This window comes from Populus trichocarpa, chromosome 18 (assembly GCF_000002775.5).
Source record: "Populus trichocarpa isolate Nisqually-1 chromosome 18, P.trichocarpa_v4.1, whole genome shotgun sequence".
Lineage (NCBI taxonomy): Eukaryota > Viridiplantae > Streptophyta > Magnoliopsida > Malpighiales > Salicaceae > Populus > Populus trichocarpa.
The window spans coordinates 260,958-283,519 of record NC_037302.2 but is presented as its reverse complement, the minus strand read 5'-3'; the positions used below and the strand labels follow the sequence as shown (position 1 = coordinate 283,519).

Below are 22,562 nucleotides of genomic sequence, written 5' to 3'. Positions count from 1 at the left end.
CATTGCTATTTCCACTTTTTCATGTTTGTTGACGGTTGGAGGCTTTGAAAAGGAGTTAGGGTTATTTACACGTGGCTATTGTGAGTTTCGGCCATTTTTACACGAAGGTACTGTGATGTGATCTTGTTGATTTCTAGAAGTATTTTAATATATATATATATAGAGTAAAATAATTTTTTATTTTATTTTTAATATTAACATATTAAAATTATAAAAAAATATTAATTTCAAAATATTTTATATTAAATATACTTTTAAAACTCACTAGAACAAAGATAAAAACGCAAGGTCAAAAAACCTTTTATCAATCTTAAAAAAACTGAGTTATGAGTAGAAATTCTATTTCTTTAGAAAAAATAACTTATTTTTAGTTTTTTTAAAAAAATTAGGTTATCTTATTGATTTGACCTTGTTTAGGCCTTAAATCTATGAAATAACTCGTGAAGTTAGGTTTTACAATTAAAATTTTGACTTGGGTTAAGATTTATTGGGTAAAAGTGATAATAATTTCAAATAAATAACTTATATAAAGAAAATATGAGAGGGTTAATTAGGATTATTAGAGATCGTGGTTGAGAATTTGGCAAGAGCAATTGAGTTTTATTGTATGCATTACAGAGAATAAAAACTTTAAAATTTTTCTCAAAACATAATTTAAATATTTTTACGTTTTAAAAATATTTTTAAAAAAATTAAAATTGTTTTATTTTTATTTATTTTAAATTAATATTTTTTAATATTTTCAAATCATTTTAATATATTAATATTAAAAAAATTATTTTAATATATTTCTAAATAAAAATATCATCTCTAAAACGTTTTTGAAAAAATATATATATAAAAAAAAAAAATCACAATCCCAGGTAGCCTCTGGGTAACAGACAGGTAGTGGTTGTTGAGTAGAGGTATTAAAGTTTTATATGGTGGCGTGGCAGCATTTGAATGCGAGAGGTACACAAAACCAGGTGGGTAGGTGACACAAAGGCACCGAAGCTGAAAAAGTAGGAAAGAGGTTTTTCAAACATAACAGAATTGTTGGCTCATATTTATTAATGGTTTATTACTGTGTTTTTAACTAAAAATGAAAATGAAAAAAAATTAATCTCTTACATTTCTAAAAGAAAAAAAATAGTGTTGTTGATGTCTTTTTTCTATTTGAAAAATAACAGAAAACCTATAAAAAGGAAACTATAGAGAATTTCTAAACTGTGTTTTCTAAACTTATTAGTATGAATTTAAAAACCGAAAATCTAGTTTTTTTTAGATAGAGAAATATTGTACTTGAACATAGAAAATATAGCTTTTCTTATTCCAACTCTAGTTTTCTAGAAAACTACTGGATTACTTTATTAATTGATATTACATGCTATTTAGATTTATTTGGAAGATTATTGTTTGACAGTATGATTGTGGTTGCTTTTCAAATAATTTTTTGTGCTGAAATGCATGTCAATGATATTTTTTTATTTTTTAAAAATTATTTTTTATATCAGCATATTAAAATAATTCAAAACATATTAAATTTTAATAAAAAAATTGAATTTTTTAGGAACGCAGTTTGCACCGTATTCCTAAACGGGGAGATGTTTTCTAGTTTGGAAAAAATAGTAATGCAACTTCTTCCTTTTTTGGTACAGTGGAGAAGATAGAAAAACAAGGCTAGCTTCCTCTGGGAAAATAAATGTGAAAATCATTTGAATACCATGAAAAGCTATTACTGGGCTTGAAACCAGGTGGACCTGGGCTCTTAATTCACCACAGATTTGGAGCCCAGCATCAACAAGGCTTCAACTTTGCTCAGTAATGCCCAGGCCAGGTCTGATCAGTTTTCAGAAGCTGGGAAGTTTGGACCGGGGTTTCTGTAGCCCTTATCAGTTTTCTCAAGCTATTATTATTATAATCTCCCTACATAAATTACAGTTTACCTTGAGAAAACAAATAAAAAAACGTAAATTTAGAGTTCCTTTCATGAAGAGAGAACTTGATAACATATCATTAGGAACTCGTCCCCTTATAGCCAAATGATAATAGAGTAGCCATGTACCTAGTTCCCCCACCACATCCAAGTGCCAATGTTTTAATTTCGCCTCCCAATAAGTATGTCATGTAAACAAAGCGTGTATTAAACTTGAACTAGCTTCGCGGTCCACTCGAGATTTAATTAAAATTAAATTTTAAAAAAATTATATGGAAGTTGATTTGATTAAAACTTGATTTGATTTTTTTTTAAAATGATATTATTTTGATTGAAGGGTATCAATTTAGGTTAATATTGAATAATATATGTTTTTTTATATAGAAAATAATGATATCTCTTTCCTCTGTTCAGAAAGCTTACAAGAAGTCAGGGAAAGGTTCAAGGCTTTGGAAAATCAATATTTAGGAGTCTATGCTCGATTAAAAGTAGAGGTAATGTCATTTTAGATAAATGGCTCGAAATCTAAATCTAAATTAGTGATATCACTCTCTAATTATTTATTAAGATATTATTTTGGTGTAACCTCAAACCTTTACATTTGGAAGAAGGCATAGAGGTAATAATAATATTATTTTGGTGATTAATATATAAAAAAATTAAGACACTTATGCACAAAGTAATAATAAAATGTAAAATATTAATTCTTTAATAAAAAGAGGGTTGATTTCATCATCAGATGGGCTGATTGAGCTCCTACTCTAACTCGTCCTCGTGATTGTAGATGCATCTCAAACTAACATCAACGGACAAAACATATTTGATCACCGGAGTTATATTTAGTTAATGTTTAAAGATTTTATGTGTGTGTGGAGAAAAATAGAGATGAAAATAACTATAAACTAAAAGAGAGAGGAGGGTATTTTAGTGTACCACTCCTCACATTGTACTATTTATTTTTTTTGTTTTTTTCTTTTCAATCATTTTTTGTTTAATTATATTTTTAAATATTAGATTTTTTTCTATTTAGTTATCACACTATCATGACACGTATATCAGGTTTGATGAGTTAACATAATTTGAATAGTTAACTCACTTGTCTCAGATTTTTTTTTCTTCTAATTTCATCATTTTAATATTGATTTGATTGAGAATTAAATTTTATGATTTGTTTTGTTTATTTTTTATTAGATTATCATGATCTCATGACACGAGAATAATGTTTAACGAATTAAGCCGAATTAACTCAAGTTGTTTTTTGTATCTTTTATTTAATTGATGTTTTTTTTTTAATTTTATCATTTAATATCTGATCAGTTGGGAATTGAGTTTCATAATCTATTTTGATTTGCTTTTTATAAGAATATCTTGGTCTTAAGATCAAGGTCACGAGTTTTGGCATTTTAATTCTGATTAAATCATGTCGTTTTTATTATTTTCTTACCAAGAGGTTATATTGATCTCATTACCTAGGTCACGAGTCCTACAACATTGGACTTGTTTTTTATTGGGTTGTCCTTGTCTTATGACTCAGGTAATGGGTTAACCTAATTGACTCATTTTTTCTTTTTCTTTTTTAATTTCATTAATTAATATTGTGTTTAATTGGAAATTAAGTTTCATGATTTGTTTTGGTTTATTTTTCATCAGGTTATCATGGTCTCATTACTCGGTAATAGTGATTAACGATTAACTTCGCTTATTTTCTTTTAATTAAGATTTTTACAATTTTCATCGTTCAATATTAGATCCGATATGGACGATTGAGAATCGAATTTTATAATTTGTTTTGACTTTCTCTTATAGGGTTATCTCAGTCTCAAGATCAAAGTCACGGATTTGACATGTTAACTCAAGTTAAATCAGGTCTTTTTTTTTTTCTATAAGGTTATCTAAGTCTGATAGTCCGGATCATAAGTTTGATGGATTGACTTAGGTTGTTTTTTATGTATATTTTTTAATTAATTTTTTTTATTCTCTTCCTTCAATATTGGGCTGGTTAAGGATTGAAATTTGTAATTTGTTTCGATTTGTTTTTCATTGGATTATCTCGGTCTTATGATCTAGGTTGTAAATTTGACATGTTAACCTGAGTTATTTTTTAAGTTATTTTTTAAATAATTTTTTTTAATTTTATCTTTCAATATTATGTTGATTGGAAATTAGATTTAATAATTTATTTTGATTTGCTTTCTATATGGTTATTATAGTCTCATAACATGGATCATGAATTTGAAACATTAACCTACCCAGGTTGTCCAAGTTTAATCCAATATTTTGTTATTTTAATCTTAAAAAAATATTTATCTTGAAATTATATTTAGTAAATTTATTTTAACATTTTTTATTTTTTTCTACTAAAATAAATTAATAATATTTAAATATTTTTTTATATTCAAAAATAAATTTCACTTAACTAACAGCACAGCGGAGTCACTCATCTAGTTTATATCGACACGAAGAGATATTTTTTCTACCCAACTGTCTTTGCCCTCGATTCCACAATTCCACGATAGTAGTTAATCGCTATCTAATCCATGGTGTTTTTCTAATCACCAACTATACAATTTAGCCACATCTTCTATGAAGTAGCTATCATTGAACGCATCTGCCTAGCCTCATCTGTTTCAACTGACGAGACTTGAGCATTGTTTTAAACCTCAGTTTTTGACGTAGATGGTTCAGTCAATGCTATAAAAATAACAGAAGAACTGTGCTTGAAAGTTAATGGAAGCTGGATGGATAATTAAGAAGAAAATTGTAAAGAAGCGGGCCAGAAAAATGATTCTTCTTCCTTTGAGAGCTCTCAGAGCTTGAATGAGGAGGTTCCTAGTGCTATACATGGAAGATTGTGTTAGATTAGAACGTGATGATGAACCTGGGAATGCAAGTTTGGAAAGTGTTGGGTGTGTCGAGGATAGTAAAGATGTATCCTGTGAAGGCCCTGGGGATGTTGAACTCACCAATCCAGTGTCATGTATTAATCAAATTAAGCAATGAGAATAGAAACCATGTTGTCCAGCTTATTTCACCGATGTGCAGGAACATGAGGAGATATTGCAGAGCTAGCCTGAGGAGATTAAGTATATGAAGAATATAAAGAAAGAAAGGAAGACTAGTTAAAAGGAAAAAGAAATTGAGGGTGTCTATCTTTGAGTGCTATGTTTGGTACAAGATAAAGATGGCATGGGAGAAGACAATTCTTCAAGAGTAGTAGAGATAGGAGGCCATCAATTGCTGGAGTATTGGAAGGGCTATATATCTTGAAGCAAGATGATAAAAATCTATTGATTTTTGAATCACTACAGAAGATATTAGAAAAGGAAAGAATGGGTTGCGAAGGGAAGTAAGAGCTGACTCTAAGCTCTTACAAGGTTACAGGGGAGATTTATATGGACTAGCTCTGTGCAAAGGATATGGTCAAAGCATTACTGTTCTTCAAAATGACTAAGCATTAGCTGCAATTTCTTTTTGTGGTTTGATGTTACTATCTTGCTCGGGGGTCTGGCTTGAATTGGTTGTTGTTGTGGCTGATTTTAGGGTTGTTATGTGCTGGTTTGTTCCAAGTGTCGAGGGTTGATTTCAAGCTGGGAAGCCATGGTTGATTCTGGGTAGTGGCAGGGAGCAGCACTCTAGTTCCACACCATATCATTCAATCTCATTTCAAATGGAGAAGAAGCAAGAACAAAGAAGGATTAAAAAAATAATTAAAACAACCTCTTTTAGATCTAATTTCAAATGCATCATAGACTTAAAAATAAAATTCGTACTTACATAGTTGCAATTATTTTTCCAGGGTTGGCCCCATTGGCCGTAAATTTAAACCACACATGTTTTCTCTCGTTCCCTGCCATTAAAGCAATGTCATCATACACATGTGGGCACCTTGACCTTGAGCATTGCATAATTGTTATAGCCTTCGCACTTTTTGATCATGATTTGATTTCGGTGCTGGATTTCTTTCCCTGTCCTCTCTAGAATGCACTTTTGGGCTTCTGAGATCGTCAGCAAGATTATGATAATGATGCAGAGGAAAAGGGTAGCCACTTGAAATTAAAAGATAAAAAGTACGTGATTCTTTGCATGATTGAGATAACGCAATATTGCATACATTTTCTCCTTTTTCATTTGCTTTTGTCGGACACACCTCTATCCTTGTCAATATGACTATTTCTGGGTAATTATGACAGCAAGTTCATATAAATGACACTTCAAAACTCTCTCCAAGAGTAATTACTAAATCGGAATATGATGTTTATATATTATATAAAAAAGTTTTTCATACATGGGATGTGCCATGTGTATCTTATATATCAAAGTATATATAATCATAATTAAAAAAAATAAAGGAATGAGAGAATACCATACCTTTTAATTAAGAAAAAAAAATACCAGTAGTAGTTTATGTGTTTCTGTGTGTATATCTAGCATTATTTAAATAATAATAATAAAACTGCATGTATACGCGCCTTGATAATACTCTTCGAGCCAAGCATTAATTTGGACTAGCTTATTCTTGCTCTTGTTACCAAGTAGTTCTTGCATGAGAAGAAGAGAGTACAATGTAGCCAAGGACAGCTTGCCGGCCGGAAAAGTAAAGATATCCTTGAACTTCCAAAAACGGAGCTTTGCTCTTACCTGCTGCCGGCAAGTCATCCTTGGCTGAATCACACTCTCTACCTCTTCATGCAAGCCCCCAAGGCAAACATTCGTCCTCTCGATCTTTTCTTTATATATTTGGAATGCCCTTGTAAACTGAAAACACCGTGTATATTTATAGACCGGAAAGAAAATGATGACGAATATACATAGAGGTGGAGAATATATATAAAAAGCAAGTGACCATAGTGTTAGCCAAGGGACAGGGCTGCCTTTAAAGCACCGCCAGGAACATGTCAAATTGCTAAGTCCATCAAACACTGACTCAATTTGGTTACCAGAATGGATCCCACTTTTCTAGATATTTCGTGTCCCGCTTTCGAAAAGCAGTCAAGAAAGGCACGGAGTAGTAGTGGTATGACAGTGCAAGCCGCAGTGGTACGATCTGCTGCATGGAGGAATAAAATATTTCATGTAGAGATATGATTCTGAAGAGTATATAGGCAAAGACTGGTATATTCGTGCTTGCTCTACTGCGGTTCTGTATAAAAAAGAAATTATAAGAATATCAAGATTTTTTTATAATATTATTAAATGTAATAAAGTGATTTTATCTTGAAATTTAATAATTTATTCCTACTTAAGTTTCGAATTAAACTACGTTGAAACTACTTCAAAGTTCCAAAAATAACTTAAATAATTGATAAAAACATTACATAACATTTAAAAAAACTTGAAGACAATAATATTTTTTTATATTGAGATAATGTCATATTAGATCGATCTTGATCACTATGCAACCTGGATTAATTATGGACTTCAACATGTTTAATAAATTTGTTGTTTTTATAAATTATTATTTTTTAATTTTATGATAACATTAGATGTTTTCAAAATCGATCATCAACCCACTAAACAATTAAAAAAATTAAAGGACACTAAACTAAAAAAAACTTATCAAGTTTGATGTGTAAACTCACTAAACCCGTTAATTAGGTAGCCTGGGTTAACACATCAAACCCGCAAAAAAGGTAATAAACTTTATTGTGGTTAATAACTTGCTTTTTTTATATAAATTATTGTTTTTTTTAACTATATGACAACAAAAATAGACGATCGCAAAATCGAGCGTGAAACCAATATTGAGATTTTTTTCAAGATTATGATAACCTTATAGAAAGCAAAACAAAACAAATTATGAAACTCGATTCTCAATCAGTCCAATATCAAATAATAAAATTAAAAAAAATGAATTTATAAAAAAACAAAGAAAATTTAAACTCGTCATACCCTTCAACGGGCCCATGAACTTTCTAAAATTTAATAAAATATTTTTTCCGAAACTATTTTTTTAACTATATGATAAAAATAAAAATAAAAATAGACAATCAGATAATCAAGTTCAATTAGAAAAAAAAAATACCTCGCTAAATCCACAAACCAAGACAACCAAGGTTGCCTCACCAAATTGCCAAATCGGGTCATTGATACCACAAAGTTTATTAACCTAGTTTTTTTTAATTATTTTTTATTTAACTAAACTTTTTAAAAAATAGACCATATTACGATGTTAAAATATTTTTCTTATATTAACTCGATGCTAAGATATTTTTTTGATACTGCAATCATCATATAAAAGACAAGTTAAAATAAATCATTAACTCTATACCCCATAAACATATCATATAAAAACTAAATTAGAAAAAAAAATCAATTGCTAAAGGGAAAAAAGGGTGAAAATGCAACAAAAAAAAGGTTGATGTGTGGTACAGTGTTTTCCAAAGAAAACAATGTTTTCTCCATATTAAAAAAAAATTAAAGCAAAATATTATTCTAATTAATAATGATTTATAAGAAGAGATACAGTAAAACTCCCTTCTCTTTTAGTTTATAGTTAATATATATAAGTAAAGCCCTATGATTGTCAAATTGTGTTTAGGATATTTCAAAGTGTTTTTCGATTGGAAATATATTAAAATAATATATTTTTTACTTTTAAAAAATTATTTTTGACAACAACCAGTGAAGTCAGTTATGATACCAAATATTACAGTCCGGCTCAACCTGCCAGATATTGTCCGTTTTGAGCCTTACTGCCCTCACAGATTTGTTTTTGATGGCCCCTCATAGCCATAAAACACATTTGACAAATTAGCAATCAGCACTACTAATATAGTTAACTACCAAATCCTCACCCGTTGATATAAGATCTTATACTAGCATATCAAAACGATCCAAAAACAAATAAAAAAAGATTTGAAGAAAAAATCTTTCTTAAAAATTGGCAAAAAGATAGTTCAATCGTTGCACTAAACATGCTTTTAGTCTCAAAAGAGTACTAATCTCTCTTTTGATTAAAAATAAAAAATAACTAGCTTATAATATAATACATCGATTTTTCGATTGATTAAACAAAAGTATAGAAATTATAATTTTTTAACTCAAAATAAAAGAAGTGTTGGGATGAATTTTAAAATGAGTAAACATAGAAGGAATAAAGAGAAAATATGATAATTTTTAAATGGGCAAACTGTTTAACTATTATGAAAAAAAAAACTCAAGTTCAAGGGTTAAATAGAGGTTTTTTTTTAAGACTTCGGCAATAATCCCTCTCGAAGAAAGGGTAGCTCTGCTCTGAATATGAAAAACAAAGGTTGCATGTCGCAAATCCTCATCATCCTTGCAAATCAAGCATATTGAGTCTCACTCGCTCTTTTGCGCACACAGGATTTGTATACACATCCAACATTTAGAAATTACATAGTCGTAGATGTCCTTAACAAATCTCACGAAACACACACACACACACGATATATATCTATAAAATTGCCGGAAATATTGACCAACTTGAAGGTAGGAGTAGAGTAAATCGAGTTAATTAACCACTGTGGCTTGACGATGATAAATATGAGGCTGAAGGCAAGTAAAGGACACAAAATGGCGAACAACTTGCAAGGGTATGATCAGAGGAAGGGGAATATAGCTGTCAACATATAAAAGGTCGTAGCCGTAACATGCACCAAGCTGCATCGCATGATGTATTTGCTGTCATTTTGTTCCTCATTGGCAAAGCATCCTCGATCTTCTTCAGATCTCCATGTTTCATGTCTTGTGATTGCCAAAGGGTTAACGTCTTTTCCTAATTAACAGTCCGCCGCTTCCATGGATTCGGCCACATGCACGTTCAAAAAGAAAGTAAAGCCAAATCTCTAGTTATCTTCATCATCATATGCCGCTACAGTATATGAGCTAATACCTAGCATTATTGTGCAATATTTCCTCCTAGCTAGCCTAGGTGAACGATAATTTGGACCCATCCGAAGCAAGATACATGCACCCTAGCACATGATTTCCAGGAACGAGTGTCTAGTAAATATGGTTTCTTACCTGGATAACTAGGATTTTGATGTGTTCAAGGGAATGGCCAAGTAGTCGCTATTAATTTTGAGATTTCTTTCATGCTTAAATTTAGAATTTTTTTTTTCTAGATTAATGTTGATGTTTGGATAGCTTGCGTGCACCTCGACTGATCTTATAGTTTCTAAAGTTAACGACCATTTAAATCTTCAATAACTCTAAAATTTATAAAATTCAAAATAATAATTTCTAAAAATAAATTCAAAATCTATGTTAATTTAAAAAATTAATTAAGGATGCAGCGGGATTTAGAAGGAGGGACATAGCTCGTATCTCCATGTTGTGCAGGACCCATCAAGCCCTTGTTGAATAAAAAGATAAACTAGAAATTTAATTAGAAAGACAACATTTTCACATGCTATTGATAATTACATTAGACGTGGAAATTTGAGTTCTGAGGCTGGTAAGTGTGCAAAAACCACTCATACAAGTGTGCAAAGACCACTGATCATAAACAAAATTCCTTTATGTATTTTCTTGAATTAAATATAAATCAATAAACTTGATTTAATTAAAAAATAAATTTCTTTTTTTTAAAAAAAATTTAACAAATACCAAAAAAAAAACATAAAAGCATCTCTTGTTATTTTAAAAAAAGAAAAAAATTTATAGAAAAAAATAACAAAAAGATATTAGATGATGAAATATATATATAAAAAAAGAGCTTGGAAAAAAAATTAAAATAAATCTGAGTAAACCTTGTAAATTTAAATTAAATTATCAAATCTACAATCTATTAATCCGTTAAACTTTAATAAAAAGCATGAAGAATCATGTAAATAGCTTACAAGAACATAACAGTCCAGACAAAAAGGAAGATTGATTAACTTCCGGTACATTAAATACAATAATTTAGTCTCGTTGCTCTGTTGTGTATGCACTTTCCTCGGCTAGTCATTACGTGAAATGTCTGAAGCCTTTCGATGACATGAATGCGGGCTGTGGTATCGACACGCGAGAGCTCTCTTTTATGGAGCCTTACCCTCTCGCCACCAAATTCAGTTGATCTCGCAAAATTGTTAGGACCGGCTTGGAAATTAACATAACACCCCAACACAATCGTTTTTATTAATACACCGTTATTTCATTCTTTATGATAAAAAAAAAAGTTATTGGTTTTCATTCAACAGGTTTAGTGGAATTAATAAAATTACGGAAATTTTAATCAAATTAATTGCATAATTATAAAATTTATTTGAGGATCTAGGACAAGATATAAGTTTCGAGCTGGAAGAGTTCAACATGGATCAATCTATTGGTTAATTAATTTTTTTTAAAAAAATAATATTAAAACAATATTATTTTTTCAACCTATATTTTAACAAGGTTTTATGTCACATTGACTGAGTTATGAGTCAACCTGAATTTTTATTAAAATTAATTTTTTATTTTATTTTTTCTTCAACTCAAAATAATCCAAGACTCGTCTTATTCAACTACAAAATAATCAAATCCTAAATTTTCATATTCAACAAATTCAAATTTTATAACTATAATTAATCAGATTTTACAAAACTAATTTCTTGTCTTATTCAACTACAAACCTATTCCAGTTGATTCCAAATTTCCTAAGCAAGGTTGGCGCTTGGGTTTAACCATTTACCAAATGTAAAAGGAAAACTACAAAAAAAAAAAAAAACTATAAGCAACTATCGTGTAGCTGGATCATTACTAGAAAATTATAAATACAAATAAAAATATTGATAGAATGTTTTTGTCGGTTAATTTTCAACAAATTTTACCAACGAAAATATTCTCTCGGTATATACCAAGGGAATTACAGTAGAAAAAAAATAATTAAAACAAAGTAAAAAAAATGATGACATGTTGTTTATACCAATGGAATTACCGACGGAATAAAGTCTGTCAGTAAAATCGTTGGTAAACTATTAACATTGTTCACCATGTTAATTATAAAGGGAATCACCAACGGAAAATTGTGTCGGTATTTTTCAGAGAGCTCTGAAATTGTTCACTTCCCAATTGTATTGTTAATTATTGTTCTTTACAGACAAAATCATCGACATATTAAAAAATCATCAGTGTTATTTGGCGGTTTTCTGAAAATTTTTGATTAAATTTAATATTAGAGACGGAATCACCGACGGATTGAAAAGTCGTCAGTGATATTTGGCGGTTTCTGAAATTTTTTTATTAAATTAAATATTACAAACTGAATCACCGACAAAATGATTAAAAATATTAATATTTAATTATTCATCTGTAAAACAGCCCAATAAAAAGCCTAGAATCCTTAATTTCACAATAGATGGGGCTCATTTGTTCTTCTTCTTTCCCATATATAAAAAATATCAATATCCATTTCTTTTTCTTCTTTTCTCTCCTCAACCCCTTCTCTTTTTATCCATGCTTAGGTATGTTTTGTTCTACTGATGAAGTGGGTGTTTTTTTTATTACCAACAAATTTACCGACGAACATAAAATTAGTGATGAAAGATTTACTGACAGAGCATTTCCGTCGGTGATTTCGTTGATAGATTAATTACCAATGAAATGATAGTACAAATACCGACGGAAAAATCCATTGGTAAATATAAAGATTGTGGTAGTGAACTAGCAATCACACCAACAACATATAAGCCCTCATGATAATTAAATTAAAGAAAAACTAAAAAGCATTGGGATTTTTGCCCATATGCACCAATTTCATTGCCACAGGCTTTTTTATTTCTTCTAATTTCTAATTTGAGAGAATAAAGAACAGTGATAGAAAGACAAAATCATTATTAATGTCAATTCTAATAATAAATAATATTATTTTTAATATCAATAAGTTTTATTTGATAATGAAAATTTTATTGGAGTGTTTTTTGGCATTCTCATCACTAAAGATAACAAATTTAAGCTCTAGAAGTTTTTTGAATTTTGAGTTTTTAGTCTAATTTTAAGGTTATATTTAAGGTTATAAAAGGGTTTATCAATGTCTCTATTGTATTTTCTAAATGTTTTGGGTTAAAAGTTTATTAAAAAATAATTTTTTAGACACAAAATACTCCTAGCTTAATTTTTCGATGACCTTTTTATCACTAAAAATTAAGCTAACAAACGACGAGTAATATTGTTTTATTAAAAATAAAAGGTGAACAAAGCATCATCCACCTTTTAATATTAAGAAGATATTAAGAGGCCGGACACAAAGGTCATGTCTTTTTTTTATGGGTCATATGCCTACACACAACTGACTTCCTTTTTGTTTTGGTTCCTTTTTATTTTTTCCATACATTTTACACTTTGATCAATTTAAGTAGATTACCTAAAAAATAATTTTTATTTATTTATTGAACACCATTGGAATTCTTTTTTATGAAATCATATCTCTTTTTTTTTCATTTAGAAAAAATTATGTTGTTCTTTATTTTTCCAATCCTTGAAAAAAAACAATTTGGTTATTTGATACAAAAAGGAGTCATATGCGCGTGATTCTATGATTAAATAAAGAATAATTCCAGAGATGAAAAGTTATTAAATTTAATAGGGTGCGGGATCATGGCATTGACAGGTTATTCCAAGTTCACTCAAGTTTTTTTTTCTTTTTATTATTCAGATATTTTTATTTATGTTTATTTCTTTAGAATTAGGTTAATTGAGAATTGGGCATTGTATTTTTTTATTTATTTATGATTCATAAGGTTATCACGATCTCATAACCTTAGTTATGAGTTTAGTTGATCAAACTAGGTTGACTCGTGTTGATCCAATACATTATTGTCTCAAATATATTGTCATCTTAGTATTTAAAATATATCATTCAATATGTGTTATATTTTGAATTCTTAATTAAAAATCAATATGTTATTGTCTTAATATCTAGAAAAAAAATATATTATCTTGAAATTTTCTTAGTCAAGTCATTTTTTTTGTGCTAATTTTCTTTGTTTTTTAGACTTAACAAGTAGACGATCATACAAGGTTAACTCCTCCGTCATAGTTCCATTTTAAACTCGGGCTAGAAGTGAAATCGAGCAAGAGGATTTCAAAGATTACTAATAGATTCTAGTTTGATTATACCTGTGAGAAGTGCTTTTTATAATGTGTTTGTATTGTGTTATTATTGTGTTTTTAAATACACTTGAATTAAAATTATAGTTTTTTAATTAAAAATTGATTTAAAGATAAATTTAAAGATTTTTTAAAAGCACGGTTTAATTGTGTTTTTGAAATTTTTTAGATTTTTCTAGCTTCAAAATAATTTTGTGTTTTTAAATTTAATATGTTTATATATAAAAACATATTTTAATATATTTTTAAATAAAAAATATTTTAAAAAATAATCTCTTTCGTGCACTTCTAAAAACATCTTAAAAATTCTAATAACCTTTATATATATATATATATATATATATATATATATATAAAATTAGTGCGACCCCTACATATCACATTCCACCTATCTGGTAACGTAGGAGACCTGAGCTTGTAGACTAGACTGATGACAAATCAGTAAGTTGGCCCAATCAAAAATTGATGGACGCTCGCTTTTCGGTGCCCCAGCGCGGGTTGTAGACTAGACCGTATTTGAAAGTTGAAACTTGTCGATGGATTATACTAAAAAAATATAAGTTTTTGTGTTTTTACTTTTACTAACTAATTTATTAACGCTAAGCTCTCGTTAGAGAATTCTAAATTAATTTCAAATTCCAAGAAAGAAGGCTTTAATATAAGTATATTTTTTAATATTATGAGATTTGTTAAATAAAAAACTAAAAGGTAATATTTGTGTTTAACATAATGAATAGAAAACATATAAATGCTAATTAAAGATTAAAACGAGAAGTTGATTTTTCTAGGAAATGATATATGTAAATATTTTATCTCAGCTATCTTTTTATTTTATACATTTTTTTTTATCTTGAAGATTTATTATGGTTGATATTGATAGATACATATGTTTTTTTTATTATAATTAGCATCACTTATTTCATAAAAAGCTTAAATGATAGTAGCAATAAAAAGTATTTAATTAATAGCTGTATCTCAATAAAAAAAATACCATTTAAAAGAAATGAGGAAAAAAGAAAAAGAAAAAAGTATGGTAATAATATGCAGTGTTAAATATATTTTATTCTATATTGAATTATATCAATAAACTATCAACATTCTGGATTTTCTTGGCAACAAGTAAATCAATTATCCTTAGCCATCATTGCAGAATATTTGTTTTTGCAGTTGATAGATCATGCTTAAATTCTAGACAATTAAAATCAATTTTTTTTTATTAATTTAGTTGTTCGGATTAATTTGTGCGCACCTTGATTAATTCCACAAGTCCTGAAGTTAGCGTCCATTTAAGCCTCTAGTGATTTCAAGGTTTATAAAAATCCAATTAATAATTTTTATGAAACAAATCTAGAGTCTGACTAGTTAATTTATACTTTTTAAAATTAATTAATGTAGAATGCATGTTTATGCTACCTTGGAATCTAATTAGGTCATCAAAATATATCCCTTCTCAAATCAATAAGAGTGAATTTTAATGTTATTGAATTTGCATCTGATTTTGCATCTACTCATCAGCTTCACAGCATAAAAGTAACTAGCATATTTTGCTTACTAATTTATTTTAATTTTAATAATTCGATTTAATTATCTCCAATAACTCATGAATAAATGAAAATTTCTTATCAACATCAAAACTCAAATTTAATACAATGACCATCCGGCATGATAAGTGAAGAAAGTAGAGGTCATGTTATATTCATGATTTATTTTCACTTGTTATATTTATGCTCAAGCTCAAATCTATGTGTCATCATTATCATATTAATATTATTTCTCTATATTTTTTTTATATAAAAATACTCTGATTACCTTTTAAAAGTGAAGAGATGGAGTAGTTTTATTGTTCTTTCAGTTTTTTACATAAATTAATCACCATGATTCTTGAAGGTGGATTCTCTTTCTCAAACAAACAAATCAAGGAGATTTTGAGTCTGATAACCATATTTATTAAAAAAAAATAATAATAATTCATTGATGCATTCAAATACCATAGAAAGCTTGAGATCTTGTTTCGGCTTGAATAACTGAGAAAACCATTAAATTCTTACTTGTTAACATGTAATTTTTTTTAATGGTGAATTTCCAATCAAAATCAGGAATCTAAGCACAACTAACCCGTAATTTTTGCAATTGTATTATTGTACGAGAATATGTGTTTCATATTAATATGCATGATATTTTAAAAAATATTTTTTATTTAAAACTATATTAAAATTGTTTTTTAATTTTTTTAATTTTTAACATTAATATATAAAATTATTAAAAAATATTTAAAAATAAAGGCTGCAAGAACACACTCTCATCCAGTGAAAGTTCAAAACACGATCAAAGACGCAAGCAGTTTGCAATTCTTAACTTGCTGGACCAGCAAGGAATTTCCAACTTCAAATTTCAATCAAGGGGTCCAAATTGGCAGCATGGGCCAGCAACTCATGCGACCCTGCTCCTGCATTTATGTATTGATAAAGTTGAACGACTTCAAAAATCATAGCTCTACCACTTAATTAATTAATCAATTAATAAAGTTCAACGACTTGAAAAATCGTAGATCAACCACTTTTCAATTTTCACGTTGAAAGTCAACCTTTTTAAGCCAACCATCTCTTCCTACACCTTCCAGCCGCTGTGATCTATTTTCTTTACTTGTAGCAATATTCATTATTTAAAAAAATATATATTAAAATAATATTTTTTATTCTTTAAAATTTATTTTTTATATCAATATATTAAAAATAATCTAAAAACACATAAAAAAATTAATTTTTTACAAAAATATTTTTCATCACAAAAACAAACAGTAATTTAAACAATTAAGAACTTGTTTTTCATTCATGCTTTCTCACAAGAGTTCACAATCTATAAAGACAATCTTGATCAGGTTCATAAGCTTCTCTCTTTTTTTTTTTTTTAAATAAATTCTTAATCAGGTCTCCAATGTATGCATGAATGGAAGATTTTTATATTTTTATTGTAATCATGCATTCTCAAAAAATAAAAAATAAAAAAGAATATTAGGATTTGATTCTGTGATGTTTTTTCAGGTACGCTGCAGGGAGTTGGTTGGACTAAGTAGTGAAAGAGGCGGGGAGTGAAATTTTAGCTGCTATTAGCTGCATTATATATATATATATATATATATATATATATATTGTGTGTTAGAGATGGGGTGGGGATACATTTACAGGAGACGTGCGAAAGTATTTACATTGGCCATGATAATTTACATCGATTATAAGGTACGGATCAGCCGTATTGAAAATCTGGTTATGAGTTATTTATTTAGAGTGATGCTTACTGCTTATGCTGATTGTGGTGGTTGTCTTTTTTTATACTGAAGGCTTTACAGAAAAGAGAGAAATTCATGAAGAAACCGAAAAGTGATGCGTTGTGGAAGAAGGCCCATGAGCGGAATGCTAAGCGTGTTTTTAATTTGATGGTAGAGTTGGAGGGTTTGTGGGTGAAACTTGGACAGTATATGTCCTCACGTGCTGATGTGCTTCCTTCTGCTTTCATTTCAAATCTCAAGCAGTTGCAGGACTCTCTCCCTCCTCGTCCGTTTGAAGAGGTTTTGTTTTAGTCTTTTTCTAATAGATTTGGAAGTCTTCATGTGATTCAATTGACTTTGTTGACCTGATGTTTCTGATTAGTTTTTATCTCATAATGTTAGTTGTTTATTTTCAAGCCATGTTTCTTATTGGTTGGTTATGTTAAAATTTTTGTTTGCACAGGTTTGTCACACTATAGAGAAAGAACTAGGGAAATCCACGAAGGAGATTTTCTTGGATTTTGACGAAAATCCTCTGGCGACAGCATCAGTAAGATCCTTAGACTATATGTTTGTGCTAGGAAGTTAGTGCGGATGCTCATTTAGGATTGAAATTTTGATTTTCTTGTTCTCACAAGGTGTGTACATTTTGGAATAATCTTGTTGTTCTCATGTTATATTCTATGCAGATTGCACAAGTCCATCGTGCGACATTAATTGATGGGCAGAAGGTGGTTGTTAAAGTTCAACACAAAGACATCAAGAAAATCATATTGGAGGTTTGGAAACTCTTTGGAGTTTGGCTTTTGAGATGCTGCATCGGAAAGCAAATGTTTCAGTCCTTATGGTTATTTGCATGCCTTTTTTTTTTTTTTGCAGGATTTAAAGGATGCAAAATCCATTGTTGACTGGATAGCATGGGCAGAACCGCAGTATAACTTCAGCCCTATGATCGATGAATGGTGCAAAGAAGCACCACAAGAACTCGACTTCAACCACGAAGCAGGTAAACTTTGTCTTTTGCAATATTTCTGTTGATGAAATTCTGTCGATGACATCACAAAATTGCTATTTTCTTTTCTTTTACAACCAATAGATAATAAATGTGAGTTCTGGCTGGGTCTGGATTAGGTTATTGGGATTTGGGATTCATATCAGGAGCTTGAAATAAGGATAATGGAATCCAATCATTGGGACAGTTAAATCTGATCATGTTTAGAATCCATACCAAGTGCAGCATCTTAATTTTTTATTGAATCAATGAAGTGAATGGGATGATAGCTGTGTGGTGTCAGCAGTGAGGATAATTGATGGTGGTGGAGGCAAGGTCGGCAGTTGTGGTGATCATATTTGGATTTTAGTGGTTGTATATATACTCTTTGAATGTGGAGGCAACAGCTTGGCTTGATGGATATGGTGCAATGAGGGTGGTGGCAGCAGCAATGATGGTGGCAATGTGAGGGTAACTTTAATGACAGTGGTCAAGGCAGTGTGGTACTCTTTTGGTAGCAGTGCAATGGCAGGGGCATGGTTCTAGTGGTGATTTGGTGGCAACTCATGTGAAGACTTTGGCATGGTGCTGTTAGTGCTAATGGAAGCATTAGCATTGGCGCTATGTTGCAGTGGCGAGCTTGGATGTTGTAGAGATGAAAGTGATGGTTGGCAACTGTATTCAGCCATTTGCCAGCATGTTCATGAAAGTGAAACTCCAACTCACCATACTGAATTCAGTGTAGGACATTCCCAATCTATTTATTAACACTGTGCAGAGACAATGCAAGGAATTTTAAATTCTTTTATCTCTTCCTCCATTTATATTCTCTTACTGTTTTTCTTATCAAGTACATCATTGTGTTTCTCTACTGTTCACTGTACCTTTCTCTCTTACTGATGCTGGTCTATTGTATTTGTAGAGAATACCAGAACCTTGTCTAAAAATCTTGGCTGCACAAGCAAATATGATAGCAACAAGCCCATCAATCAAGTGGATGTTTTGATTCCAGAGGTTATTCAGGTATCATTTTGCTCTCATGTTTTGATATAACAAAGTTGCTTGCTCGAGTGCAGGTGCAATAGGATGAAATCCTAAAACTATATCTTGTCGTAGGAATTTTATTAACATTTCTCACTGTCTGGAACAAATATTAAAGGACTCATTGCAGGCATCTTCATTCACATTTCTGAGCCCTGACAGTTAACTACCATTCTTACAAAAAGAATCATGTGGGAGAAAAATGAACATTTTTATGTCATTCTGAAGCCTGGGCAGAGTGGAGTGGAGGAAAATGAATTATTTAGTTATGACACCATCGTGAATGTCTATACCATATACCCAAGTAAAACACATTCCCTTACCTATAATTACTAGATGCTAGTCTCTTCACATGTTTTTAACCTAATACAGATGGTTTCTTTATATATTTTCAATGAGTGGATCTTAAGTAGTGAATTCCTTCTTACCTTAACTGCTTGGTGCCTGTTTTGCTATTCTTATGTTGATAATGATCCTTAATCTTTTCACTCTTTCTGACAGTGCTTCATGTTCCTCTCATTAACAGTCGACAGAAAAAGTTCTAATTTTGGAATATATGGATGGAATTCGTTTGAATGACTTCGAATCCCTAGAAGCTTGTGGTGCTAACAACCAAAAGATTGTTGAAGAAATCACACGGGCCTTTGCCCATCAAATATATGTTGATCGGTTTTTTAATGGTGACCCTCATCCTGGTACACTTCTCTCTCTCTCTCTCAGCTACTGCTCTAGTGTTTGCTTACCAATAGTATAAAAGGAAGAAAGAAAACAGAATCTCTGGCTGTTTCCTCAGCAAGGAAAGAAAAAGAGAATGTGTGTCTGAATTTTCTCTTGTTGATGTTTATGTAACACCTGTGATGCGATATGCTTTCAGGGAGCTATTTCAATGAATGAAATTTGATTAGGGGTCTGAAATCAAAAATCAAAACATATGTTCTTTCTCCCATTTCTTTTAAGCACGTTGCTCTACCCTTTCTTCTATCCTATTCTCCCTAATTGTGCCCTAAATCAGAATAAGTTTACTCTGTTGAATGCTTTTATATTGGTTGTGTTGCAGGTAATTTTCTGGTGAGCAAAGAACCTCCACATCGTCCAATTTTGCTTGACTTTGGGCTGACAAAGAGAATATCAAGCTCTATGAAACAATCACTAGCTAAAATGTTTCTTGCTACTGCCGAGGTTTGTGAAAATCTTCCTGTCAGTGTACTGTCAATAATGCATCATAATCATAGAGTTTCTGTGTAACAGATCTGATGATTAATTGTGTTGAGCAATAAAATAATTTTATTTCTTGCATGGGAGCGTTTTCTGTGTCCTAGTTTAGCATACTGTTTACCCTGCCTCTCTGTCTCTGCCATTACAACATATGCTTAACCCATTGTTGCTGCTCCATATTTTGCTGAAATTTACTCAAAAGTGCACATTGGTCATTAAAATCAAATTACTGGTTCCATTATTTTCATAATCTTTCACCACTGTTATGCATAAGATATGCCAATTCAACTGCACACAATATTTTTGGTTTTGTCATCTCTCCTATCTGTTTATATTTTTTTCTATTTTTTTAAAATTTTTTCATTATAAAGTAAATACTATGCTTTCTCTTACAGGGGGACCATGTTGCTCTTTTGTCTTCCTTTTCTGAAATGGGACTTAAGCTGCGCCTGGATTTTCCTGAGCAGGCCATGGATTTTATCAGTGTCTTCTTCCGCACGTCAACATCTGCAAGTGAAGCTGCTGTAAGTATGCACTCCCTGCTTTTAGAGTTCTATTTTGATACCAGCGATTCCAATCTTTTACTGTGTTTCTGTAAAGGAATATGCCAAATCTTTGGGGGAGCGAAGAGCAAGAAACATGAAGGTGCTACAGGAAAAGATGAATCTCAGCCAAAAGGAAGTTAAACGATTTAATCCGGCAAGTCCTTCTATCACATCGTTCTACTTCTATCAATATGTTTCTTGATCTGTTTGTTGGCAATTTCATCAATATTTATTAACAATTGTTGGTTCAGATTGATGCATTTCCTGGTGATATGGTAATATTTTCACGGGTTATTGGTCTTCTGAGAGGTCAGTAATAAAGTCTTTACACTGGTAGCAGTTAATGAGAAAACTTTTGCATTTCTTTACTTTTCCTTTGATGTGGGTTTAGGACTTTCTACCACGTTGGATGCTCGCATAGTCTATCATGATATCATGAGACCATTTGCCGAATCTGTTCTGCAAGAGTAAGTCTATCTAGAGCAATGTGCCAATTTGTATAATGTCTTCGTTTATTGTTCATCTCTATTTGAACTTGAAATTCAATTGCCAGGAAGATTGCCAAGGAGCCATCAGAGAATGCGGAGTGGATCAATGACACACCAGTTCATTATGATGTGGAGGCAAAGCTGAGGCAGATTTTAATTGAGTTAGGGAATGATGACAAAATACTTGGAATCCAGGTCTGCATGGTTCCATTTTTTTCTGACAAAGTAGCATAAATGAGAATCTTAAGAATAACTTGTTAACAACTGTAAAACTAATCCCTTATTTATTTTATACTGGTTCTTATGCTTTTGACATGGAAAAAATAACTGCCTTGTTTTCCTTTTATTCTGACTACTTTATGAATTTGATGCCTAAAGGTATGTGCCTATAAAGATGGAGAGGTTATTATCGATACTGCTGCTGGAGTGCTTGGTAGATATGATCCTCGCCCAGTACAGCCTGATAGGCTTTTTCCTGTTTTCTCTGTAACAAAGGGCATTGCAGCAGGAATGTTACATTGGCTTGTCGACAATGGGTATGTAGCAGTAATTGTATGAAAGCAAAGCCTTTTGTGTGTTATCATTTACTGAACTGCTGGGCAAAATATTTATTTTTTTATGTAGTTTTGTTTTTGATAAATTTTCATGTAGTTGTAGGCTTTCATTGGGAATACTGAATGCATGTTCTGCTTCCTAAAAACAATATTGATACAAGCACTGGTGTTTATCCTGCATAAACTATGTCTGCATTTTTGGTTATATGACTAGATGATTTTTCTTTTCTACATGAGGAGCTTTTTGCAATCGATTTTTCTTTTGAGGTCCTTGCCGGTTCTTTGATAGGATATCATTTTTAGCATGAGTAATTCTGCCCAGTATGTAGTAATTTAAGGCAAACTTAATGCAAAATGCTTTTTGTGGTTGGTTTCAAAAAGTCGGATGTTGTCTTGCAGAAAACTCAACCTCAATGAAAATATTGCTAATATTTGGCCAGAATTTGGAACAAACGGAAAGAATCTCATCAAGGTGTGAAATATTTCCCAAGACCTGCTAAACCTTTCAGATT

At 30.6% G+C, this 22,562-nt stretch overlaps 1 protein-coding gene and 1 long non-coding RNA gene across 4 annotated transcripts in view; one reads left to right on the top strand and one right to left on the bottom strand.

Moving 5' to 3' along the window:
• Positions 1-5,178: 5,178 nt before the first annotated feature.
• On the bottom strand, positions 5,179-6,890 carry LOC112325011 (uncharacterized). The gene is made up of 2 exons (XR_002979023.2): positions 6,284-6,890; positions 5,179-5,910 (listed from the first exon to the last, which is right to left on the bottom strand). It is a non-coding gene; the product is annotated as an uncharacterized LOC112325011 (long non-coding RNA).
• A 10,110-nt stretch (positions 6,891-17,000) lies between these two features.
• The window catches only part of LOC18107558 (uncharacterized), a 31,011-nt gene continuing 25,449 nt past the window's right edge, over positions 17,001-22,562 (top strand). The window contains exons 1-15 of one of the 3 annotated variants that reach the window (XM_052448902.1): positions 17,001-17,187; positions 17,289-17,516; positions 17,680-17,766; positions 17,906-17,995; positions 18,096-18,222; positions 19,130-19,230; positions 19,775-19,943; positions 20,306-20,427; positions 20,859-20,987; positions 21,064-21,162; positions 21,260-21,317; positions 21,400-21,475; positions 21,562-21,691; positions 21,875-22,032; positions 22,450-22,522. In XM_052448902.1, the coding sequence (XP_052304862.1) occupies positions 17,113-17,187; positions 17,289-17,516; positions 17,680-17,766; positions 17,906-17,995; positions 18,096-18,222; positions 19,130-19,230; positions 19,775-19,943; positions 20,306-20,427; positions 20,859-20,987; positions 21,064-21,162; positions 21,260-21,317; positions 21,400-21,475; positions 21,562-21,691; positions 21,875-22,032; positions 22,450-22,522 (1,722 nt within the window). In that variant the 5' untranslated portion in view covers positions 17,001-17,112. The remainder of the gene's footprint in view (positions 17,188-17,288; positions 17,517-17,679; positions 17,767-17,905; positions 17,996-18,095; positions 18,223-19,129; positions 19,231-19,774; positions 19,944-20,305; positions 20,428-20,858; positions 20,988-21,063; positions 21,163-21,259; positions 21,318-21,399; positions 21,476-21,561; positions 21,692-21,874; positions 22,033-22,449; positions 22,523-22,562) is intronic. The other 2 variants (XM_052448900.1, XM_052448901.1) reach the window with 2 other exon arrangements.